We start from the raw sequence: 20,077 nt of genomic DNA, 5'->3' as shown, positions 1-20,077 counted from the left end.
CTGGTTATATTTTTGTTGAATGTATATGGCCAATTTAATAACATTGTGCTAAGCTCTTTTGTCTGTAATTTATTTGGCATTGTTCGTACATTTAAGCCAAGTGTGACAGGCAGCATAGAGACAAAGCTTGCAGAGCCAACACTTGGTATTCAACTCTTTGTATTTCCCAATGACCTCGGGTATTATAGTTTGATTCCCCTTGAGGTTACAAATAGCCTGTCTCTAGTATTGGTTTTCATAATGTACATAGTTACCATAGATACTAAAGTGCTTTCAGGTATTCTGAAAGATAAGATATCTCAGCTCAGTGATTATGGTATGTTAGACTGAAATCACACCCAGATGCTATTTATTTACTTTAGTAAGTATTGTAAGTATAATAAATATATGTAGCCTACTTTATATTGCTGTTAAAAACTACCAAATATAATTAGTCTATCTATGTCCGCCATTTCATTTTAGTCCACAATCTATACGTGTAAATTTTTCCTTTATAATGAAGTCTTGGCTATAAAGTCCCAAGTCAAATCCAAGTTCTGTACACTTTATGTTTCAAGTCATTATGCGCCAAACACCAAATTATTGCCATTTATATTTTTTTTAAAGAGTGAGAATTATGTTCAATTCAATTAAAAATGAAATTGATCACAACCTGTTATGTGGTGGAGTAGGACTGGACCCAAACGCAGACACAGACTCAAGTTCAGGTACAAAACAGTTTTTATTGACTGCCTCTTCCCCGCTCTCTCTCCTCTTCCCGAGTTGGGAGGGAAACTCCACCGACTCTCACCTGCGGGCGAGAGTGGGGTAGCTGACAGTATGGCCCGACACCTCAGAACTGCAGGACCAGGGTTGATATAGTGTAGGGAGGTAATTAGTGTGATGAAGAACCGGCAGGTGGTGATCAGTTGGATTGGTGGCAGCTGTTCAGACTGATGAGGGGCGCGGTCATGGGAGGTGACTGGAGGCGGGCAGAGGGGCAGAACAAAACAATAACAAAGAGACAGGGGGATGACAGCACACATGAGGAGAGGTGATTGGGGACAAAATAGAGGGAGACACACTAGGGTCAGACAGGAATGCTCACACAACCCATAATACAAGATCAGCATCATATGATATAAAATGTTGACTAAACATGTATCTGACACAATAAAAGAACAAAAGTGACCTCCTGACTGTAGCACCTTATTTTTTTGACAAACTAAATGACCCAAATATCAAATGATCAACTTAAAATACCGCTATGATTTCAATGAATAATTAAGATCATGTAAATTACAACATTATTAAGTGGGATACACATTATGATACTGCATGTACTTCCAGAGACACTAGTAATGTGAGAACAAAATATTGTTTAAAATATTTGCTGTAACAGTAAAGCAGCCTTCTGCCCTCACCTCACCGCTGCAGAGATTTGCAGACACCCATTTGACACAGCTGTGTTTTAGATGCTTGTTCTATAGTGACGTATATCAGGCTGAACTCTTAAATAGAAACTTTCACACCCCTTAAAAAATATTAACTTATTTGTAAGACAGTTTCCTAACCAGCTTCTTCTAACTATGACAAGTGTATTACTTTCAGAGTGTCACCCTGAGGAACTTTGAGCTAAGCGTGTCTTGACTGTTGCCGTCTTCTTAAGCAGGCTGTTTACTGTTGTCCCACCTGCACTGTTTTGATGTGTGAATTTGATCATGTTCTGGTGTGCACCAACAGATGCATCTCTCACCTTCCTGCTTGTGCAGTGTGATTGGGTTTATTCACTGTATTCCTTCACAGTTGAACATGCATTTAATTGCTTGGTTACTCCACGTCAAAGGGCTTCAGTCTAAGTGAAGTCACCGGTCACTGATGTTAAAGTCAAGGTGGATGTTGCAAGTTTTCTGTGATTTTTGAAGTCAAATATAAAGTCATCAACTTATGACCCGAGTCCATCTTTGCTGTAACGTCTGACAACCGTAATGCAACACATTTTATGGATGCCAAAATGACTGTGATGAGAACTTGCGGCAAATTATGATGATAAGTTCAACTACAGAGTAAACTGTTGAGTGTCCATTATATAGAGGAAACTAATGAGTGAATAAGGGAGTGATTTTGGACAGAGCCATGTTTCATGTACACTACCTTTATCTTAATGCTACCAATATGATGTTGCGAGTAAATTACAATTATGCAACATTATACCTTTCAGTGATGGTGCAAGATGATGATTTCTAAGTATTTAAGATCTCCTTGTACTTCTCACTAATGTCAACTATTGACAGTTATGTAGGAAATACTGTTGTATGATTTTGAGCACAGTCTGGGTCAACAATTCATTCCTGCCAAAACACACCCAGGGAGGTGCAATCTGGAATTACTATTAATACTGCACTACTGTCCAAACATTTTAAATTTTTACCAAAAACAATAAGGAAAGGAAAACGGTACAAAATGACAAGCGACTGATTTATCTGGCTGAACAGCCAATCAGAAAGCTCTCTCTTTCCACCTACTTAAAAAGGTACATTGTATCAAAACTAACCATTTTTTTCTTCACAGTTTAAATAAAGATAAAACATGTATTATTTAAGTAAAATTTTATTGTTGAAATAAGCACATTTACAGCGCTAACTTGATGGTATGACAGTGATTCATTTTAGTGTGAAGTAAATGTAAGAATGACTAAAAAAAAACCTGACATGATAAATCTATGTGCAGCTGATGCACAGAAGCAGTTATTTTCAGATTCAACATTTTTCAACAGATGGCAAATGTTGTTGTTTTTTCATATCAGTGGTTCATTAGCAATCATTCCCTCTATCATACGACCTGTATGGAAGTGTTGTGACCCATAACGATGGAGCTACCATGCAGTCTTTCTTAGTCATCCATGGAACTAAATTCTTCCTTCAAACAGAACTCTGAAGTTGATTTGGTTTACATCTTGGATTCAGTTTTTTTGTTACATTTCTAAAAACAAGTAGAAATGATTTTGGGGGAAAAAAATTATATTTTTAGTGTAATGAATTTGGAATTGCATTGTTGCTCTGCATTTAGCCTAAGAAATACCAAAACAATAGTGAAGTGAACTGGATTTATATATATTTATTATCAATTGTATGAGGCTTTGATATTTTCATGAGAAGCTGTGTTCTCCCTCAGTACTGTAATCGCATTGACTGAGCAGCTAAAAGGTTTCTAGGCACACACACACACACACACACACACACACACACACACACACACACACACACACACACACACACACACACACAGTGCCTTGGTCACCTCACAACCAGCCGTTAGAGGAGAAGTCTCGCCTCAGCTGCTGCGCCTCGGCCTCAGTTAGCGGGTGAAGAGGTGATCGACAGGCGCCGCCGTGGAAACCGAACCACTCCATCGCCTGCTTGAGGGCAGGAACTCCCAACTTCCTGGTCACCTAGTAACACAGAGCTCCAATCAATCTCCATTCACCCCCAATATGAACTGCATTGTGGTTTTAAAGTTTTATGAAAAATGACAGACAAAATCAGATTTGAAGACAATTTCAGTATTGGTGATTGATATTCAGCTGCTGAGCTACAGCTGCAGTATGTGTGGCTTCAAACTAGAGTGAAGTTGGTTCTCCATCATGTAGCATGTAAGTGGTGCCATGGTAGATTGATGCTGTCAGGGCAGTGATATTTAACACACCTTAATGGACACATTTGTAGCCTGAGGCACACAGCTCACTCGGGCTCAGACCAACTCTGAGCAACATACAGCACACAGCGGAGACATTTAACTTTGTGGTGTCATTAGGTGCAAACCCTCATGTCATTGGTGTCTGCTTTAGTTTCATACACTGTAAAAGTTAACTCTGGGATCAGGTTTCAATTTTTCTTAATTCTTGTCTCGAAGATTTACAGGATACAATGTATTGTTTAAAATGGTGGAAGTGTCACTGACTTTGTAATTGTGCAATTTATAATTGAATACAACTACTTGACTAAATAACCTAGTCAATAATCAAATGAAGCAAAAGCAGATATACTTATTTGGAACACATTTACATTAATGAAATTAGTTAAAATGTTTATTTATTTACTTTAGCTTTTTGTGGATCACATTATAAGTGGATAAAATAAAAGGTGGAATGCTTGAGAGAGGGAAGCGGCCTCCTTTCTGGGTGGACTGGACTCAATACAGATATTTCTGAAAGGGCGGTAAGGATTTATTTGAGTTTAAGTACAACCGTCAGAGTATTAAAGCCTCTAAATATGACTAAACCTTCAGTCTGGCACCATTTGTTGGAGCGGTTGTTTTATGATGCAGTGGATAAAAGTGTGGAGCGTGCAGCAGATGGTACTCACGGCGGCGTTGGGCTCGATGAGTCGCTGCTGCAGGACTCTGGCTTCCTCCCAACGCTCAGACACACACAGACGCTCCAACTCACACAGCTCCTGGCCCAACACGTTAGCCAGCGCACACACTCCACCTACAGCACCTAGACACACACAGCATGGACCAATGAGAGTTCAAGAGTCAATGTAAAATACAGAATTACTTTCATTTTCCTGCATTCCCTTTCTTCCGGTCTCTTTTTTTTAGGTAACAGTTATTGTACAATCAGTTAATTTTTTACCTTTTAAGTATAAACATTCTTAGCTGCTAATATCTTTTGTCGAACAAAAATGAGGGAATAAATAAACAGAGGATATTTTGTTGAGTGCAACTGTCTTGTTGAGCTTAGTCATAAAAATAAATTAGCTAAATGTGTTGGGAATGGTCATTTGTGAGGAAATTAGGACTTGCCAACATTAGATCTGATTTCCTTTGTTATTAAGTAGTGGTTTCCAAACCGAGGGTAGAATACAGTTATTGGAGGAACAAGGAGGAAAGCTCTGCTTGACAAAACTTATGTTCATTTTATCTGACTATTCTCTACTTTTTTTGCAAACAAACTTGGTGAAATTACTTGGACGTTTTTACTCCATGAATTGTCTGAAAATCGTTCAGCTGAAAGTTAAAATTATGTTTTGGTTAAGCAGCTGACAGCTCCGTACTTTGTGATGTGGAGTCACAAGTAGATAATCTTTTGATTTTAGGGACCACAAGCCAAAGAGTTTGGGAGCCACTCTTAAAAGGTGTCAGCTAAAAAGTCTTCTTGCAGGATTTCAGATTAGTGCAAACAAACCTGCTGTAGTTTTTAAACAGTTGTACTCAAAGTCAATTGGTGATTTTTTTCAAATTCTAGTTTTAGTATTACAAAGGAGCCAATCTGAAAAAAAACTGTTATATGTCTGCAATCACTCAACCTAACACTCAGTGTGAGTTGAATATTTAATATACAGTACTATCTGTGGACAGAATTAATTGCTCAAACAACCTTCGATCAAACAGAACTGGAAGGATGGAGGTATGTTTTGTTCCTAGTTTCATGCTGAACTAACAGCATATACTGTTTAAATAAAATCATGCATCACTGTCCTGGTTTAGCTTTTCAAATGTCAATACAGACATACAAACATTGTTTTAGAGTTGACAGTCCAGCCTTCCCTTTCCCCATCCCATCTTTTCTCTCCTGTCAGATCAGTAGGCACCAGCACTTCATATGTTTGGTTATTTTTTTCATTTACAAAGCTTGATACATATACTTTTTCCCAAGCAACAAGATATGGCCTTTCACAGCAGCATCTCATTGTCTGTCTGGTGAAGGAAAAAAGCAGAGACAGAATCTACCCGTGTTCTTGGAGTTGTTGCTGTTGGATGCTGATGGGCGGATTGTTTGTCTGATATGTGTTTCTATGGCCTGCCACCACTCAGATTGTGCAGCTGACAGCAGCCTTAATGCTGCTGACTAACAGACTGGCAGCCCATCCTTCTCACTCCCTATGAACAGAGACACTAAAGGGCTAAAGGATCTGGCACCTCTTTTGTAACTGTCATAATCTGTCAATACATTTTGTGCAATATTTAATGTTATCGGTTCTATTTTTCTTTACCATTTACCATTGATGTTCCTCATAAATTGCCTGTTTGCCTATTTTAGATGCATTTTAAATCTGGAGAGATTTCTATCAATCAGGTCAGGCAGAGAAACTGGAGTTTTATCATTGCCCCATGAGCTAATGTTGCTGCAATCCGAACCTCAATAACAAGGAGGAAACTGGTAAAATGGCTGTTGTTTCAGAAGAACCATGGACAGCTCCATTTGCTGTGTGTAGGCGCAGTGACAGCACTGAAACTGAGGAGATTGATAGACAGGCAGGGGACGACGTTTGATTTGTTGTTTTAGGCTGCTTGCTTTTTGAGGTGGTAAACAAAAGCTTTGGCCTTATTCCATTTTCCCCCCATTGTAGCAATCCACAGATAGAAGGGAAACAACAGGGAGGCAAAGGACAGAGCTGATTTTGATCAATAATGCTTCAGTTTGTGATGACAGTTTTGTTTCATTATAACTGCTAGCAGGAGTTGTCCAGTGTGATCCAGGCAGTGTAGATATTATTGATATTTCTTCTGACCCTCCAGAACAGCACACTCTCTGTTCTGAGATCTCTTGATATACAAATTAAGAACTACTGGGGCTTGCTTAAAACGTCCAGGAAAAAGTCAGGACATTGAGCAATTTTCCAAGTCAGAACCAATACAAATACACCTCTATCAACAACACGTGGAAATACAAATATTCAAACTAATTGCCAAAATAAATTAACCATTTGACTTTAAAAAAATACAATCTCTAACTGTGGTTGAATTGAAATCTCAAGAATCTAACAATTTAATTAGATTCAATTTTATTTATACAGCACCAAATCATAAAAGTCTTCTCAGGACACTAATTTTAACATAGTAAACTTACAGTAAAACTTTGCAACATTATAGAGATAACCAACAATTTAACAATTCCCTCATGAGCGAGAGTTGAAGGGAAAAACTCCCTTTTAAACAGGAAGTAATCCAGCAGCAGCAAGCAGGAAAAACTATCTCTTACAACAGAAGGGAATCCAGCTACAATGAGAAAGAAAAACTCTTTTAACAGGGAGAAATTCAGCGACAGTGAGCAGGAGAAACTCCCTTTAACAAACAGGCTGTCCAAACTGAATGCAGATAGAGATAGAACAAACAGTAAACGTTCGGTAGGCTGGTAGGTCCAATGATGGGGCCAATGAGGGGAGATGAATGTAGGCATGCATTTTTCAAGGCTTTATTGCATTATTGGAATGAATAACTGCACCTGCAAAAATCTATAACACTTTAGTTCTTCAGTTTAATCATAACAGAAATGTATCAACAACAATTGGTTCTTTGTCACTGAAAGTAGTTTACTGCTGGCCATCATATGATGTTGGAGAAGATGGGGGGATATTATGCATAGGCTATCAGTATTCTCAACTAAAACAGTTCTTTACTCATATAACTAGATCCTTTTTGGAAAATTAAAAAAACAAAACAAAACAAAAAAAAACATTTAATGTCTAGATCTAGAGTTTCAATAAAACATTGTATTGTATGGAACTGGAACTGCCCCTATCCATGAACAGTCTTGGTCGCAGAAAATGAAATGAAACATGATTAGAAAAAAAAAAAACTGTCCCAATGTAGGATTTTAGATGCTGACAATACCAGAAGTTACCCAAACATGCGTAAGCAAAAACTTAGTCTCGAAACAAGGTACGTTTCACTGAATTTAAAAACGAGACAAAAGATTTGAGCTTGAATCGGAGATCTAGCAGTCGATGAAGTCTGCAGATTTTAAAATTTTTTAGTATAGAATGTCAATGTCCGTCAGCAGTGTTGATTCTTCCTTCAAAGCTCTAAATTCTGCGAGGTTGTGACTGGCATGTAGGCAGGCTTCCCAGTTCAGCATCAGTTTTGAGAGAATGAATTTGGACATCAAAACTAGAACACACACTCACAGCATTGACACATTATCATATCAATCACTCTGCATTACCTTGCTCTGCATTAGCTGTCAGTCTCACACTCACACCATCAATTACTCGCATATTTTAGTTATAAAGATGAGAACATGTCAATCAAAGATCAGAGAGCCGTGGGAGTCAGCATGTGTGTGCATGTGTGTTTCAGACACAGTGTGTTTGACAGGGCCGGCAGTGGGAGAACATGACCCATTAGGTTCTTGAGCATCATACTGATGCATATTCCCAGACGTGTTATCTAATCCAAGCATACAGTACCATGTATGTGGCCGACATGCCAAGAAAGTAGACAACATCATTTTATATTGCTGCTGTGAAAGATTGCTTATGTTTTATAATTCACTGTAACTTCAAATGAAAGTTGCATGCATCCCCACAGGATGAGAAAACTGTACTAAACTGATAAAAATGTACAATAGCCAAAATAAACGGTTGTCGAGGCAGAACAGTAATTAGAATCTGGTTGTTTCTTGAGCACAGGTTCATACAAATGAGGCAAAGTTTGTTGGATGGAATGTTGGAGGTAGAAAACTGTGTTTATAGGCTGTCTATGTCTTCAGACAGCTTCAACAACTTTTAGCTTCAACAACTCCAACAAAAAATATACTTGATGTTACACTTTCTTAAGCAGCAAAGTTCTAACTTTGATTGTCTGCTGTGTGGTGCCTGATATGAGTACCGTAATTTCCGGACTATAAGCCGCTACTTTTTTCCCACGCTTTGAACCTCGCGGCTTAAACAATGACGCGGCTAATTTATGGATTTTTCCCACTTTCACAAGCTTCATGCCACCAAAAAATTGAGCAAAAAAACACATTCTGTGACGGTGCTCAGTTTTTTGGCGGCATGAAGCTTTCATTAGACCAATGAAATTGCCGAACGGGTTAAGGTGAAACAATATAACTTTTTAGTTTACTGTTTAGATTAAATCGAGCGCGCTCAAACTTCCCATCGTTCTGATTACGGTCGTCATTTTGTCACCCTCATCATGGCAAAGACACCAAGAAATGCACATGATGCAGCTTTCAAGTTGGAGGCGATTAGATCTGGCTGTTGGAAAAGGAAATAGAGCCGACTCAACACAGAGAGAGCAGACGGCCGAGGTGTTTCAACCGTGCAGATCTGACTGAAAGCCAAAACAATCGCCACCGCAATGAAGTTTGAGGATTTTAGAGGTGGACCGTCGTGGTGTCTCAGATTTATGAGACGTAAAGGCCTGTCCATCAGGGTACGGACGAGTCTGTGTCAGCAGCTCCCTCCCGACTACGAGGAAAAAGCTTCAAACTTCCGCAAATTCACTGATGCAAAGATAGCAGAGCATACCATTGGCCCGCACGACATCATAAATATGGATGAGGTTCCTCTGACCTTTGACCTGCCTCTCACTCGGACTGTCAACAGGAAAGGCGAATCATCCGTCACGCTGAAATTTTTATTTTTGTTACAAGCCGTGTTTTGTTAAAGTCTGTGTAAAGTTAATTTGTTTCAATGTAGGCACCTGCGGCTTATAGACATGTGAGGCTTATTTATGTTCAAAATAATTATGTTTTTAAAATTCAGTAGGTGCGGCTTATATTCAATAGTCCGGAAATTACAGTACATCTGCGTTGCCTGAATGTGTTTTTGGAAATGGCTGCTAACAGCTTAACAAAGGAGATGAAAGTGAAAGTCCGATGAAAGAGACCGGGTGGCCCGCTGCAATGGCTCTGGCACCCCATACTCCCGCAGCACCCCCCACAAAACCACCTGAGGGACACGGTCAAAAGCCTTCTTCAAGCCCACGAAGCACATGTAGACTGCATGGGCAAACTCCCAGGACCCCTCCAGTAGTCTTACAAGGGTAAAGTGCTGGTCCATTGTTTCACGACAAGGACAGAATCTGCACTGCTCCTCTTGAATCCGAGGTTTGACAAATGGTCGGAGCCTCCTTTCCAGCACCCTGGCATAAGCTGTCCCCGGGAGGCTGAGTAATGCGATACCCTGAGAGTTGGAGCACACTCTCCGGTCCACTTTTTTGAAAATGGGAACCACCACCCTGGTTTGCCATTCCATGAGAACTGTTCCAGACCCCCATGCTACATGGAAGAGGCGTGTCAGCCAAGACAGCCCAGGAATGTCCCGGGCCTTCAGCATCTCGTGGCGGGTCTCATCCCCCTTGTTTGGTGAATAAGCACAAACAACAGTTAGAGCCTTCCTCCCTGCAACCCGCAGGCGCATGGAGGCGACTCTCGTTTCCCCGGGGAGAACTCCAACACGGTGGCGCACAGCCGGGGGCTCGTGAGTATCCCCACACCCACCCAGTGTCTCTCACCCTGGGCAACTCCAGACCCGGGCTCCAGACTACAAATACAGCAGTGGATGCGTTATCTTCAGGCCCTCAGGCAGCACTGCATTAAAAACAGACACAATTCTGTAGTGGAAATCACTGCTTGGGCTCAGGAACACCTCTTAAAACCGTTGTACGTGAACACAGTTTGCTGCTGCATCGACAAATGTAGGTTAAAACTTAACCATGCAAAGTAGAAACCGTGTATAAACATGATCCAGAAATGCAGCTACCTTCTCTGGGCCCGAGCGTATTTAAATTAGACTGGGGTGAAGTGGAAAACTGTCCTGTGGTTTGACAAATTCCATCCATCCATTATCTATACCCGCTTTATCCTGAACAGGGTCACGGGGGGGCTGGAGCCTATCCCAGCTCACTTTGGACAAAGTGAGTGGCACACCCTGGACAGGTTGCCAGTCCATCACACAGCCACCACATAGAGACAGACTGAAACCAAGACCATTCATGCGCTCATTCACACCGAGGGCAAATTTGTCGGGATCGAACCCAAAACCATCTCGCTGTGAGGCGACTGCAGAGGCACTGCACCACAGTGGCACCCGGTTTGAAAAATGTAAATCTTGTATTCTTTTTGGAAATCATGGACGTAGCATCCTCGGGGCTAAAGAGGAGAGGACCCATCCAGATTTTTAGCAGTGCACAATTCAAAAGCCAGCATCCATGATGATATAGAGATGCATTAGAGCACATGGTATGGGTAGCTTCCACATCTGGGAAGGCACCATTAATGCTGAATGATTTACACAGGTTTAGGAGCAATGCATGCTACCATCCAGGCAATGTCGTTTTCAGAAAAACAATGCCAAACCGTACTCTGTATGTATTACAACAGCATGGCTCTCTAGTAGAAAAGTCCAGGTGCCAAACTGGCCTTCCTGCAGTCCATACCAAAGTGTTGTTAAAAAAAAGAAGTGACACAACACAGTGGTAATACATCCCGTCCCAACTTTTTTGAGATGTGTTGCTTGCATCAAATTTTAAATGACAAACAATTTTTCACAAAACATGTTTCCTTTGGTATATTTTCAATTAAATATGGGTTTACATGATTTTCAAATCATTACATTTGTACTTACACTTTGTCCAGTGTACCAACATTTTTGGAAATGGGATTGTAAGGTTATCTTTTTATAAAGTTACAAGTTCATACCTGCTATACATGATACTATATAGTTTTATATATATATATATATATATATATATATATATACTATTACATCTCATATCCAGAGAGTACTCTGCTCTGCTGGAGGCTCTATTACTGGATTCCAAGCTCCCACAATAGTGTGATGATCTACCCTTCACAGGATGCCCCTTTGTGCTGCACCCCCACTCCTCTACTTCAGCTGCAAGGTCGCAATATTTTCCTCTTTTTGCTCTCATATGCCTCATCTATATTATCTTCCCACAGTACTGTCAGCTCAAAAAAATAAACTACTCTCTGGCAACCTGTGGCCTCTTGCTGGTACAAGGTTTTTCTTGTGGAATCCCAAGCTTTGCACTCAGATCTATTGCTATTTTCCAGTCCCCATTTAGAAAGCCAGAAGCTCCCCTATCTGGGTCTTTTCTCTCCCGAATAAACCTAATAGCTACTTCCTTGTTTACACTCTTCCCTGCTCTTACAATATTCCTCTTCTCAATCACTGCAGACAAGGACCTCAGTACCTGATTGTGCCTATGTCTATCTACCCTTCACCAAACTAATCTTACAGCCTGTCAGAAGTTGCATTACCTTTCCTACTGCTGAACATGATGGACAGGTCGCGTCCCCACCTACTCACTGCTTGAGGTTCTGTGGCGATGGAAGCACGTCATATGCTGCTCCCAGCAAAAAGCTTGGTCCTTCCAACCAAGTCTCTCTTCTCTACACTCTCCCACTTAACCCACTGAGCAACTACCTTAAAACATGTCTTTGCCTCCTCATGACACACCCGACCTATCACCAACTACTTTCTTTCTGCCGTGCCAGCCTTAATGGAACCCCTTTGCTTAGCCTTTGCTGAACCCTACCCACCACCTCTGCCTGCCTTACTGCTGCCTGCGCCTCCTGAGCTGCCTGACATGCATGTCTTTGAATGGTGGGAGGAAGAACACATGCAGAGAACATGCAAACTCCATACATTTGTCATTTGTGCTGGTGCCAACTTCCTCACTGCATCATCTTTGTTTCTAGCCAACTGCAACTGTGCTCTTAAATTTATAGTACTTAAAGTCCTCTGTCAGGCTAGACAGCAGAAATTGCAGGATGCCTCAACCATACAATGCAACACTACTGAAACATTGGGGAAAAAACCCTCAACTTCCAAATACTGTACATAAAATAATCAGTCTCTCTAGCCTTTCTATCTGAGATACTAAATATTATATAATGCCAATGTCCATATTATCCTTGGGAATAGCCCCAACTGTGGACCACCACAGCTTAAGCTTTCCTGGAAATTCTGACTTCTGTGTTTCCAAAACCTTCACCAACATTTCTCCTGAGATGCCCAACCTGCTACTAATGTACCGTGTCCCAGACTCTTCACTGGCTTATCCAACACAGAGAATTTCTTCTTAAAAAAAAAAAAAAAAAAAAAAAAATTAACTTGGAAAGACAAATGGGACTTTAAAATTTGGAACTAGAGGCACCCAAAAATGACTCCCCCCAACTTCACAACTCTATTGCAGCTCATCCATTGCTTGGATACTTAATGGTTTGCCCCATAGTAAGAAATAAACAATATTTTGGATTCTTTCTACTCATTATTTTGCTTCACCATTAACAACTACAATTCTGATACACAAATAAAATGGCACACAGACAGTGTAGTACATAGCCATTGTTACAGCCATCATTTTGTCAGATCTGTGAAAAACAAATATTGACAACTAACTTTTATCTGCTCACCATTTCTTTTTTTTTTAGCATTATCTGTAAGTATTCTTTTTATTACAAAGGTTTTGTGATTGTTAATTGTGATTGATAAGTTAGTTTTTTCTTCTATCAGTTTATTTCTAGCTTTTATACAAGCCGTTTTAATCAAATGTGTCGAATACTATTTGCAACTGTAATTTACTGTTGGGCTAAATGTTACTGATGTGCTGCACCATTATCCATCATTAAACCTCTTTCTCTCCTGGATTTCAGTGCCTCATTCCAGAAGTGTTGGGTGTGCAGCTCCTCCTCATATTTATCTCTCTCCCTGGTGTGCATGCTGTCCCTCTCTCCTTCTGTGGATTTGTTTCCATTCACCTATAGAGTATGTGTGAATGGTGTGCTTGTATGTTTGTGTTGTCTGTCCTATTTCAAGGTGAAGAGGAAGATGCGTTTTGTAAGGTCTGTTTGCCGGCACCTGGAAGTTGCTTGGCAGCCTCCCTGATATGCTTCACATGCAGAATATACAAGTTTTTCTGCATTTTTCCTTAATGTGAACCGCTACTAACAGACTGTCAAGCCCCCTGAGGAAAATGTGTGATTTCTGAGACCTATATCAAACAAATTATATATGACTTCTTTTTTCCTGTGGTCTGTTTACAAGATTAGCAGTTGTGTTGTCCTTGCAGTGGGGGCTTGATGTTAAACTGGTGATACATGCTAGCATGAGGTACAATCCACCAATATTAATAATTAGCCGACAGTTTCATGAGTCCAGTTTTCAAATACATTATCAACCAATGTATTTGGATTTGCTCATTTTTCCTATGAAACAGTAAAATATTTACCCCTGTTCTCGACCTATGCACCGATATCCATTAGAAGTTCAAACAAGTAAATCTATTGAGCACAATTCAGCACAATCAATGTTTTTACAGTTTAGACTTTCAACAGAAAACATAACTCAAGCTAAATAATTGTTTACTAATTGCACTCTGTGATGAAGTTCCGGTAATTTCCAATTTCCGATTGATTTTGGAATAAAATTAAATGAAAGCTGTTGTGTGGTCAGCAGGAAATTACCTGTAAAGTATGTTATGTGTTTGAAGATATGTTAAGGTCATGTTTAGAACATAGTCTGTGTACCTCAATATCAGGATAATGTTCCTAATATTCAGTATATTTAGGAGAGTGACAGAAGATCCTTCCAAAGAGCTGCTGTATTTATCTGGAGGGTGTTTGAAATCTGAAACAACTACAGGAAGTGACCACAGAATGCAAGGATTTGTGTTGACATCTAATTGTTAACCGATCATCAAAGAATAGCTGCTATCAAAAACATAATATTTAAGAATCATGTAGAAATGTCTTTACACTTGTGATTTTGCAAGGAAGACCTGAAATAAAAAATATGAAAAAATAAAACAACAAGGTAAACTTCTTCACTTTGTTTGGAAAATGCTGCCAGCAGCTCCCTGAGGGTCATGAACTGTTAGTCCCCTTTTAGGGCTTCTTACCAACACAATAGGCAGCCATGAGAAACCCTGCTGAGCCCGCTAAAACCTGGAAATCCTGCGGCTTGGTTTTATGAACAATCAGGCCGATCCGTGTGATCTATAGAACATGTAAAAAAAGAAACAGAAAGAATGAAGAGCGTTAAAAACAGAACTGGTTAATTGTCATCCCTCCCCCCTGCTGTCAGGACTAATATCTAATATAGTATTACTGTTATAGTATTTTAATCCCAGTCGAGGCTGTCACAAACCCAACATCTCACGGTAAACAAATCGCTCAAATTGAGACAAACATCCTCTCTTCACATGGTGGAGGTTTTGGGAGGAGGGGATCATTCAAAATACAAAACAGAGGAAGGAGGAGGAGATAAAGAGAAAAACAGACAAGTCCCAAGTGAGTATAAAAAGGACAAATCAACTTCAAAAGATGAGAAGTAAAGGGAGGAGGGGGGTGTGAGAGGCTCATGAATAACTGATGAGCTCTCTTTTTTGTTTTGCATCCTTTAATTCTCTTTTGTCAATCCAGATATGAGGCGCAGAATCCAAATAAACCTGAAATGCTCAAAGGGAGCATAAGACAACTCCATGGCTGCTCTGTACATGATGCTGAAAGCTCCGCAGGGAAAACCCACAGCTTCCACTTTCAGCCTTCATCAGTGTTACCAAGGAGGCTCTATTTTTAACCATCCACTGTCAATCAGTTTCCCCATATCAGTCATTTCAAACACGCAGGACTGTAATTGAACAGTCAGTCAATCAGCTAATAGAAGCTCCTGCTGGTCTCCTGAAAGCTTCAGCACTGTGTATTTAGATAGAGCTCCTGATTAGAAAATAAATATCACTCAAGCAAAACTACTGTCTACCCCATTGACAGAAACACTCTTTCACTTGTTTTGAGCAACACAACTGCATGCTAACGTTTAGCAGGTACATTGCTCATCTCAGCTGCGGCTTGTGTGTGTGTGTGTGTGTGTGTGTGTGTGTGTGTGTGTGTGTGTGTGTGTGTGTGTGTGTGTTTATGTCCACACGGGCTGCGTGTCAGCTGCGGTGGTGTGGCTGCAGGTGCTACCATTGAATCAATGAGTTTCTCTGTGATATTGGCAATCAATATAGTATTTTTGAGGTGCGACAACTGATGAGTTGTAACCAAAAAGCAGGCACATGGGTTGTTTTTATCCTCAAACAGTATACACACACACTGACACAGAGGAGATATAGAGAGAGAAGGAGAGCACCGAAGACAACCCGGCCCTTCACCTGGTGAAGTGTCTACATGATATGGTTAGAGCCAACACTGTGGTTTTACTATGGTCATACACTACAAATCACTTCCCTCTATATTTTAACTGGGAACCGCACGCGGCACAAGTGAAAACGCAGCCAGTGTGTTCCTGGCCAAAGGTTTGCAGCTATTAGTCAACAAATTATTCTGACCCGATGATGGTGCCATCCGCTGAAGTTAATAAATGTCTGATCCAGGCTTATATCCAACAACTAATGTCCTCGCATGGCTAAAGATAAACTTTAAGATAAGTTGTTTTAGAATATACTGTAGTTTTATGTTGCTCTTCTATGTACCCTTTTTTTACTTAATGGATAGAGATGTGCCATACAGTCTGTAGTCCTGATGCTTTTTAAGACTAATTTGGGGCCATTAAATAATAACTCAATCAAATCTTAAAGAACCCATACAGGATTTAGAGGATCTACTCGTAGAAATTGTATATAATATTTATATTAAAGATAACTACATGAAACTAGAAATTGTGTTTTCAGCACTTCAGAATGAGCCCTTGATTTATAGATAAGGAGCAGGTCGTCTTCCAAAAGCCTGCCATGTCGCACCGCCATGTTTCTACAGTAACTCAGAGCAGAAAAAAACAAACACAGCTTCTAAAGCCTTTCACATTTTTCATGGCCACCGTAGGTTCTCTTACACAACTCAAAGGATCGGCAACCTCACTGCTCGATGCCACTAAAGCCTACACACTGGTCCTTTAACACACAGGCATGATACACATATTTTTCAAATTCAGTGTGACTCACACTTCCAGAGGACATAATTATCTCTAACATCCATCGCAAATAAATATCCATAAATCTGCTTTGAAATCAGAGAAAGAAACAGTCCTATGGTTATGTAAAAAGCATCCCGTGGAGATTGTTGGCTTCTTTGACATATTTGGACAAGCAAACATTTCATCCTCTTCAAAACAGTGCATATATATATATATATATATATATATATATATATATAAGCTTATTTTCCTTGTGTTTGTTTTCAAGTATATTTATATATTTATATATATATATATATATAAATGTGGTATACTTGAAAACAAACACAAGGAAAATAAGCTTTTTCAATCACTTTTTCAACACAAATATCGAGAGATGTAATATTTCTTGGTGGAAAAAGTAAGAACGCCCTTGGCACTAGAAGGTAGTGTTCTCCCCTTTGGCAGAAATAACTTTTATAACTAACAAATTTAAAAAGAAAAAAATCCTTCAGTTGCACTATTTAAGGGTTTTCTTGCATTTGCTGACTTTCAAATTTCTCCACCAAATTTCAATGAGATTAAAATCTGGCCTTTGACTCAGCCATTCAATAACCCTCTATTTCTTCCTTATGAGCCATTCCTTGGTGGATTTATTAGTGTGCTAAGGATAATTAAGCCAATGAAAGGTCCAACTTCAACTTTTAGACAAATGGCCTAATAATATCTTCAAGCACGGATATGATGCAGGTTTCACAGTTGAATCAATGACTGCAAGCTGCCCAGTCCCTGAGGTTTTTAGTGGCATGTCTCCAATACAAGTCAAATTTGAGCAATTTATTTCTGATTGCAAGACGCATGCACTTTGACACCAACAACTGCTCGAGTTACCTTCACATCCCCAGGTAGAATTTGTGTTTTTTGGAGACGTCTTATTGCATCAAACCATTTGATGGTTTGTTCTGCACAAATTGGCAGTCCTTTGAAATTTGTGATGATTTTCTTTACAATGGGAGGGTTTATTTCAAATGACTTGAGTATTTCTAAATCTCTTGCCAGACTCATAGGGCATCCACAACCTTATAGAGAGCTCTTTAGATCTTGGCATAATAATGCATAATTGAAATAGCAAAGAGGCTTCTAATAATTGGCACCTGATCTGGTATTCCCAATTGTTTTTCATGGATTTGAAGGTGTGATAAATTCAGGATGTACTTACTTACTATCTGTTTTCATACAAATTATGAAAATGACTACAAATTGTAGATTTCATGTGTCACTTGTTTGACTATATCAATTTTATGTTTTTCAAAGAGGATCAGGTGTTTACTTGTCCATATTTTTAGCCTTTTTGATATGCTACAAACATTGGATGACAATTAGGCAGATTTCTAACTGTAAAATTGGCTAAATGTATAGGGTCATCATTTTACAAAAAAATCTTTAAACCAACAATTATGCTTCTTAGACATCCATGCACATGCTTGTGTTTTTTTTTTCCCCAGCAGGTCATCCCAATTTAAAGGTGCCAGGTCTATCTTACCCTTTTCTGATCACAAGAAGGTGAGGTGGGGGTGAGGTCATCTTCAATTTCCCTACCTCAGTTATGTCGGGCCTTTGAATCTATCAAAACATGGATCTTAGAGCTGTTCATTGTTGTGTGATTATGTTTAAAAATGTCAGGAAATGACATTGAAGTCTTATTCGTCTGACAGAACCTATACTGTGAACATGAAGGCATTATCTTTTATTCATAAAATTTGTCATCCTAATAAGCATGGCTGTATACAGCTATTTGTGACCAGGGATGAAAAGTTAGCAGCATTAGTGGAGGGTCATCATGTCCTATTTAAGTCTTTAGCACTATTTTTCTGATGCGAGCTGTTATGATGTGACTATAAATTCTCTGAGCTCTGCTGGACCGATACATAATAGTATCGACTTTGTAATTATTCCACTTAGGAGAGGATAATTGTTTGGATTGAACAGACATGTTGATTTTAGCTAGTGTGCATGGAGATGATGCCTCGTCAAAATGGTCTGTGGATTCACACATCTTGCACATAGCGGAGGTGCACAGACTGTAAGTTAAAACACCCACAGCGTGGGCAGGTGGAATCAGATTAGAGGAGATGAGGTGAGATGAAATGAAACCTTAACAATCTCTGTGGGGGGAGATGTTAAAGCAACAAAAATCTTTAACGACAAGACAAGAATAACTAAAGGTATTGAGATGAGCAAATGCCTTTTGGAAATATTCCTTTGTTGTTTTTGTCTTTTAGAGAGTTCAGATTGGTGGCAGTTAGGAAGGATTAATGAATGAAAAATATCTCAAGCAGAATTCAAACAGGACATTTCTGAACATGGCAGCTGAAGCGCCTGCATTTTCCCAAATTTTGCTTTTACCTTCGATATATCATTTATTTATTCACTAACGACAGTCCATCAGTCGGGAGATCTGACTGCCGTCACTCATCAACATCTTTATATCTGGTTGCTGCAGAGGAAAAATAAAAATACAGCAGTCGAATTGCTGCTAAGTCTGGTGTCCAAAATAGAAAGAAACAGAAGTACCTACAAATCTCTGTCTGCTTCAGTGTCTTTGTATTTCTGACTTTAGTACTCGCCTGCTGTTTGATTTCTTCCTGTCGAGTCTCACAACAGCTGGTTTAAAGGATTTCTCCTCTCAAAACTTTTGTTTGGGGTACTTGTGCTTTACATTCACAACATTTCAAAAGGACACACTAAAATGTTACTCAATTTCACTGTTAACAAAAATGTATCAAAACAATGAAACTTTTCAAACCAGTTTTGCAGCACAATTCATTTCTCTGCACCCCAATATGCTCACTAACTCATTTTTTGCTGCTGAACTTTTCTACGCCACTGTTTCTGTTTATCTACAGGTGGTCATCACATATCCATGTGACACAGCAATGCCAGACAAACACTGCATGGTAATAAACATAATTAGAAACAGTGCTGGATTTTAAACATTTCCTCAAGAATACACACAATTTGCTTTGGTGAGTTAACATTGAATTTAAATGTAAGTGTGTTTTTGTTCTTACAACAAAACTCCACGGGGTACCTTTAATCTAATAGCTTGAGTTGCTACCTACTTTTTAGGTTAAGATTTTATTTAAATAATATAACATCAACAAGCTAAACCGAATGACTGAGAGTGTGTGGGACCCTCACACAGAGTGAATCACTTATTATACTGTCGTACACATCAAACTATTTAGTACATGCAACTTAATGATGTTGCATGCTTCATTCAGTTTTACTTTTGCAGGAATCATTTTAAACACAACCACAACAACAGGCCTGCGTTTATTTTACTTTCAACACCAGCGATATCAAATCAGCCAGACAGGATGTCAATAACAGTTCATGTCATACAAATTGCTCAGTACAGATGAGTCCAATTGATAATTAATTAAAAT

The 20,077-nt window shown here is 39.4% G+C and overlaps 1 protein-coding gene across 3 annotated transcripts in view; it reads right to left on the bottom strand.

Annotated features, from left to right (window-relative positions):
- Positions 1-748: 748 nt before the first annotated feature.
- Positions 749-20,077, bottom strand: part of hoga1 (4-hydroxy-2-oxoglutarate aldolase 1) — a 28,800-nt gene continuing 9,471 nt past the window's right edge. The window contains exons 5-8 of one of the 3 annotated variants that reach the window (XM_069168264.1): positions 14,635-14,731; positions 4,344-4,477; positions 3,280-3,430; positions 749-961 (exon numbers count right to left, since the gene is read on the bottom strand). In XM_069168264.1, the coding sequence (XP_069024365.1) occupies positions 3,281-3,430; positions 4,344-4,477; positions 14,635-14,731 (381 nt within the window). In that variant the 3' untranslated portion in view covers positions 749-961; position 3,280. Of the gene's footprint in view, positions 962-1,037; positions 1,064-2,571; positions 3,431-4,343; positions 4,478-14,634; positions 14,732-20,077 lie in introns of those variants that run through there. The other 2 variants (XM_069168265.1, XM_069168263.1) reach the window with 2 other exon arrangements.

Source organism: Embiotoca jacksoni, unplaced genomic scaffold (assembly GCF_022577435.1).
Source record: "Embiotoca jacksoni isolate LCO1_2020_lvr unplaced genomic scaffold, fEmbJac1.0.p SCAF_4, whole genome shotgun sequence".
Taxonomy (NCBI): domain Eukaryota; kingdom Metazoa; phylum Chordata; class Actinopteri; family Embiotocidae; genus Embiotoca; species Embiotoca jacksoni.
This window is presented reverse-complemented; position numbering and strand designations above follow the sequence as displayed.